Source organism: Rhodotorula toruloides (genome assembly GCF_000320785.1).
Source record: "Rhodotorula toruloides NP11 unplaced genomic scaffold Scaffold49, whole genome shotgun sequence".
In the NCBI taxonomy this organism is placed as follows: domain Eukaryota; kingdom Fungi; phylum Basidiomycota; class Microbotryomycetes; order Sporidiobolales; family Sporidiobolaceae; genus Rhodotorula; species Rhodotorula toruloides.
The window spans coordinates 23,530-29,497 of record NW_015623009.1 but is presented as its reverse complement, the minus strand read 5'-3'; the positions used below and the strand labels follow the sequence as shown (position 1 = coordinate 29,497).

Genomic DNA, 5,968 nt, shown 5'->3' with positions numbered 1-5,968 from the left:
GGGGGGAGGGGTGGAAAGGGCGGCGCTGGCGCGTCGTAGTGCGTTCCGGCGCGTCTCCTCCCCCTCCTTACGCCTCATCCTTCTTCTGCACCTCTTGTGGTTGCGACAGTTGCGGGAATCGGCCTGTGGAGTCGAGGAAGTCGAGGAGAGGGTCGCGGTAGGACGGGTTGCCGAGGAGAGCGCCGGCAGTGGGGAGTTTGCGTAATCGGAGGTGCTTGACGAGCGTGTTGCGAGCATTGTCGTAGAGCGGGCAGGTGAGCAAGAGATGTTCCCGATCTTCCTCCTCGCCGCATCCGCAGAGAGGGTCGCGTGCCGGGTCGAACTTGGCGCGGTAGGCGTTGAGAGAGGACGCGCCGGTGCGGAGGCGGCAGAGTAGGGTTGCTTGTCGCCTGCTGAGCCCGTCGTAGTACCTGAACGAGCGCGAGGCGAGCGGTGACGCGGCGAAGAGCTGGCGGCCGACGGTGGAGCGGCGCCATTCCTCATCCCACCGCGTGCGCGTCGCCTGCTTGTGTGCAGCCCATAGCGCCGAGATGCTAGCCGGTAGCTGAGCGTTGGACCAAGAGCCTGGCGAGCCGTCGTCGCTGAGTTGTGTGACGCGGGCCGACTTGGCGAGATGGCGGGTCGCCCGGCCTCCTCGCCCTCCCTCCTCCCACTCGCTCTCCCCCTCGCTCGACCCACTTGACAGTTCCGCCATCTCTGGCACGAACGCCAGACGCCCCTTCAGGTGCGCCTTGCGATCCCTCCGCGCCTCCCGCTCGCGCGCCGCTGACTCCATCGTCCGCACCGCCTCCTTCGCCGCCAGATCCGCGACTTCGTTCCCGACGACGCCTACGTGGCCCGGCGACCAGGAGAGGATGATTGAGGTGCTCACACAGGTGCGTTTGAGCTCCTCGAACATCCGGCGGATCGCCAGGCGAAGGTGTTGGCCGGATGACGGCGAGGGGTCGGACGGGTGGGTGAGGGCGGACGTGTTGTCGACGGACAGGAGGACGCGAGAAGGCGGGTCAGCGGTGTGTTGGACGGCCTGGAGTGCTAGGAGGATCCCTTGGATCTCGCCCGCGTAGACCGTCTGATACTGACCCGTCCCTTTGCTCGTCGTCTCCCATCCCTCGACCTCGACTCCTTCTCCCTCCTTCAGGATCACCTTCGACCTCCCATCCCACTGTCTCCCTGCGACTCCGGCGCCTACCAGACCCGACTCGCCCATAGATCCGTCCGAATAGACGAGGAGGGAGCCAATGGGGAGGGACTGGACGGCTTGGCCGTGCTCGTACGTGCCAAGTTCCTTTCCGCGGGCGAGCGCCACTGGCGGGGCTGGGTTGGGTGACCAGGGCGGAACGGGGTCGGTGTGGATGGGCTCGACGGTTGTGTATCGGAGGAGTGGGAAGTCGAGGGCGCGGTCGAGAGGGGAGGGGTGGCGGGTTGCTGGCGAGCGGCGGGCGCGGTTGGTGCGGGCGTGAAGGGGGTGTGATGGTGTTGCGGATAGAGCGCGCAGGCCGAGGCGGAAGACGGCGCGGTCGAGTTGGAGGTGGATCGGAAGTAGGCCGGCCTCGATTTCAAGGGCTTCACCAGCTGCCGAGCGGAAGCCGCCCGTCACTGCCATCGCTCCTGCCTTGAGGACGCGAGCTAACTCTTTTGTCCTGTCCCTACCCTTAGCAGGGTCGTACCACGCCGCACCTGCCCACAACAACCTCGGCACGACACAGGCGACGACGAGCTGACGGGCGAGTCGCGGTTTGAGGCCGGCTTTGGAGCGCGTCACGAGGGCGATTGCGGTGGCCGAGGCGGATGCGCGGGAAGCGCAGGATGCGGTGTGGGGGCGGAACGACAATCGTGAGTCGAGTTTCGATCCCAGCATTGTCAGAGTCGATTTGAACTCGATGCGGTGGCCGCGGAGGACGACTCGGGAGGGATTTGTGGGCATGGCGCGGGCAGGAGGGAGGAAGATTGTGGCTTCTGTCTTGGTGGGCTCGAAGGCGGACGAGTGCGAGTCAGACCAGCCTTCGAGGCCCGGCACGATCCGGTTCATTGCGCTGACCGCTTCGTCGACCGTCTTGCCCCATGACAGGATGTTCACGTCGTCGATCCAGCCAAATCCGCATGTCGACGCTGATTCGCAGGACTCGAGGAGCGGCGAGTTGTAGATGAGGAAGAGGATGGGTGACAGCGGTGAGCCTTGCGGAAGTCCACTTGTCCATTCGATAGACTCGCTGACGATGCCTTCGAGTTGTAGGGTGCAGGACCGGTCCGACAAGAACGAGCGGATCCAGCGGTAGGCGTGATCGGGCAGGCCGCGGGACTTGAGGTTCTCCGTGAGCCTTCCCGTCTGTACGCTTGGGAATGCCTTGGAGACGTCGAGCGCCAGGCCGACGACCGCATTTCCGGCCCTCCACTGACTCTTGATCTCGTCAACGACGCAGACGACCGCATCTTCCGCCGACCTCCGCTTCCATCCGCCGAAGTGCGAGGCCGGTAGCATCCCGTGCGACTCGGCTAGGTGCGCTAAGCGAGCTGCGACGACGCGCTCAAGCCCCTTCGCGATACAGCGCTTGAACGCGATCAGACGGTAAGCCTTCGGGTCTCGGTAGTCGGGTTTTTTGGGTTTGCGGAGGACGATGCAGGAGGCGTCGCGCCAGGACTGGGGGACGTGTCCGAGGGCTAGGGAGGCGCAGTACAGCGGGGTGAGGAGCGGGAGGAGGAGCGGGAGGAGGAGTTGGAGGACGTGGTTCGGGATGTTGTCCGGTCCGCAGGCGGCAAACGGTCGAGCCTGCATGATCGCTGACTCCACTTCGCACTTGTGCAGGTCCGGCCAGGGCAGGGATGTCGTTGGCGGGGAGTGCAGTACGTCCTCGTCGAGTTCTGCGGGATTTGAGCGGTCCTCGCTTGCGCGGGCTTCAATTCCGTCGGGACTCGTGCGCGTAGCCCTCAGAGGGTTGCAATACGACTGGCGGGAACGTACTTGCTGACGTTCCTCGCCTTCAGGAACCAACCCCGGCCTCGTTTTCGTCTTCCCCTTTCCATCTCCCTTCGCCACGTCGTCCGCCTTTGCCGCCCTTGTCGCTGCCGTCCTTGTCGCCGCCATCCTCGTCGCCGCCGTCGTCATCGTCGTCGTCTTGGTCGTCGCCGTCGCCATCGTCTTCGCCGTCGTTTCTGCGGAGGTGCGTCTTGGCTCACTCGCGTGGCGGTCGTCTGCTTCGAGAGTAGCGGGGTGGACAATAAACTCGGGGCTTACTTGTGCACCACTGACTCTCCTCCCTTCTTCCGCCTTTGCAGGTTGCGGTACTGGCCGGCGCGAAGTTGGGCAGTCGTGGTTGCGGCCGGGTGGAGGTTGGGTTTGCGGGTGCGCGGCGGGTAGTTGGGAGGGCGAGGCTGCTCGAGGAGGGTTTGGGAGGACGGTGAGAAGGAGGATCGGGCGGAGGAGGCCAAGTTTGTCGAGGGCGGAGGTCGCGTACGTCCCGTCTCCTTTTCGGAGCGGCGGGGTCGTGGTGTTAGCGGTCGAGGATTCACTGATCCGTTTCTTGACTGTCGTCCATAGCGTTGCCTCCGTCACGCTCGCCATCTCGACCTCTTCCCACTCATCCCTTTTCCTCCTCATCATCGCCTTCATCACATTCCTCGACCTCTTCTTCTCCGCCCACGCCCCTCTCTCATCTTCCTCACGACCTGCGATGCCTCGGAGTCTGAACGCGAGGTTTGCCGAGCGTCTCGCTGCCTTGCTCGCCTTGGCGAGCTCGTCGTCCCACCACGGGACTACTCGTCCGGCTCGGGCTCGGGCAAAGGGCGTGGCTGCGGAGATGGCGATCTGGAGTGCATCGGTGAGTTGGTCTGCTCGCTGATCGATGTCGGCGGGCGGGTGAGGGGCGTTGAGGTTGGGAGGCGGGAGGTTGCATCGGTGAATGCTCGTTCGAGGATGGCGGGATCAGTGCGGCGGAAAGCGCGGCGGGGTGGTGGGGTGTAGGTGGAGGTCTCGAGCGCGAGGACGAGTCGAACGGGGCGGTGGTCGGATCCGGATTCGAGGTCATCGGCGAGTCCTCAGCTGACGACTCGGTCTTCTGCGCGCAGCGAGCCGAGCACGAGGTCGAGTGGTCGCTTCGGGTGTTCGAGGTTGTGCGGGTGGTAGGTGATGGTGTTGGGCGCGAGGAAGTGCACGAGGTTGAATCGGGAGAAAGTGCGTACTGCTACTTCCGCTGCTTTGTCCGGTTCGCCCACTGACTCGTTCCACTCCGGATGCAACAGGTTGAAGTCGCCGGCGACAATGACGAGCGAGGAGGGGGGAGTCGCGGCGAGCAGCGGTGGGAGGATAGTGGAGACGGAATGGTTGTACGGTAAGTACCTCACCTCCTTCCCTCGCTCGTTGCAAGGGTTGTACACGCTGATCACGCGTATCTTCTTGCCCTCCAACAGCTCGACATTGACTGCCACGACGTCGCCCGAATCAACCGCGACTTGCGTCGCAGTGGCCGGACCGAGGCGGGTCGAGAGGAGGATGAGGTTGTAAATAGGCGCGGGTTCGTCGTCGGGGTGCGAGGTTGGTGGTGGTGTGACAAGTCGCCATCTGGGATCGTTGAAGGGCTTGAGGGGGCGAGGAGGTTCTTGGATGAGGAGGATGTCGGTGGTGGTCAGGTTGGGGTTTTTGCGGAGGCGGAGGAGGTTTTCTTCGGAGCGGTTGAGATTTTAAGTGGTGATTGTGAGTGTGCGCATGTTCATTGGGGAGGGGAGAGGAGGTCGAGGGGGTCAGGCGACTCCGAGCGCGACTGACTCGGTTCCCTTCACAGGCTCTTCTCCTTCGGTGCGGGTGCGACAATGCGCCTCGCCCTCGACGTCACCCTCCTCTTCTCCTCACCCTCGCTTCTTTGCTCGCTCTTTGCCTGCGCCGCCGTCTTCGTCGTCCTCGCCTCCTCCCCCTTCTTCGAACGGTCGACCTTACGCCATTCCTCTTTCTTTTCTCCGACTTCCTCTTTCGCTTTCGCGATGGGGAATTCCGCCTCGGTCTCGTCCGCCCACGAGCGGTCCGCCCCGCCATCCGCCTCGCTCGTGGTCGGTTCGAAGTCGACAATCGGCATGGGGCGGTACTGGGTTGGGCGGTCGGTGAGCGGCGTCGGGACATGAGACCAGATCCCGCTAGTGGTCTCGGACTCGAGGAAGGGCAAGGGAGATTGACGGCGGGCGGCGAGTCTTGGGGAGAGCGGCGAGTTGCCGACGAGGATCATGTCGGAGGTGGATGGTGCGGAAGCGCCGGTTGATGGCGTCGCGTCGATGCAGTGGAGCTCGCTGGAGGGCGCTCGTAGCGAGGGCAAGAACGGTGCGTACTCCGACTCTGCGGAAGTAGAGGATTCCTCGCTAACGCGGGTTTCAACTCCGTATGACTTCGCAGGTGCGTGTAGCGCCGGGGCTGCATACTCGACTGGCAGGTGACTTACTTGCTGACACATTGCACCCGCAGGAGTCTTCTCTGCTTCAAGAACGGTCCCGAGGTCGCTGTTGCCGGTGGAAGTTGCGCCGACGGCTGATGGGGCGGAGGCGTCCTTCGATGGCGTCGCGTAGGTGCGGGGGAGCTCGTTGGAGGGTGCTCGAAGCGAGGGCAAGAACGGTGCGCTCGTTGACTCTGCGGAAGTAGAGGATTCCTCGCTAACGCGGGATTCAACTCCGTATGACTTTGCAGGTGCGCGTAGCAGAGGGGCTGCATACTCGACTGGTGGGGGACTTACTTGCTGACCAGTTGCCCCCGCAGGAACCCCATTCTCTTCAAGGACGGCGCCGAAGTCGTCGTTGCCGGATCTCTCGATGTAGAAGTCGGACAGTTCGGGCGGGAGGATGGGCTCGAACGGGTTTGTGGGATAGGATAGGATAGGATAGGATAGATTCCGAGTTTGAAGTCGTTCAGGCCTGGAAAGACCCATGTCGACTTGGGGCCACCTACAAGGGCGAGCCGCCAGACGCTGCGGGAGCTACGAGAGGGAGAGGAGTG

General features: G+C 63.8%; 1 protein-coding gene across 1 annotated transcript in view; it reads right to left on the bottom strand.

Moving 5' to 3' along the window:
- Positions 1-5,968, bottom strand: part of RHTO_06708 (reverse transcriptase) — a gene marked incomplete at both ends in the record, with an annotated part of 13,818 nt that overhangs the window by 4,402 nt on the left and 3,448 nt on the right. Inside the window, 4 exons of the mRNA XM_016420367.1 lie at positions 108-3,899; positions 3,991-4,052; positions 4,075-4,655; positions 4,928-5,569. Coding sequence (XP_016269218.1) covers positions 108-3,899; positions 3,991-4,052; positions 4,075-4,655; positions 4,928-5,569 — 5,077 coding nt within the window. The remainder of the gene's footprint in view (positions 1-107; positions 3,900-3,990; positions 4,053-4,074; positions 4,656-4,927; positions 5,570-5,968) is intronic.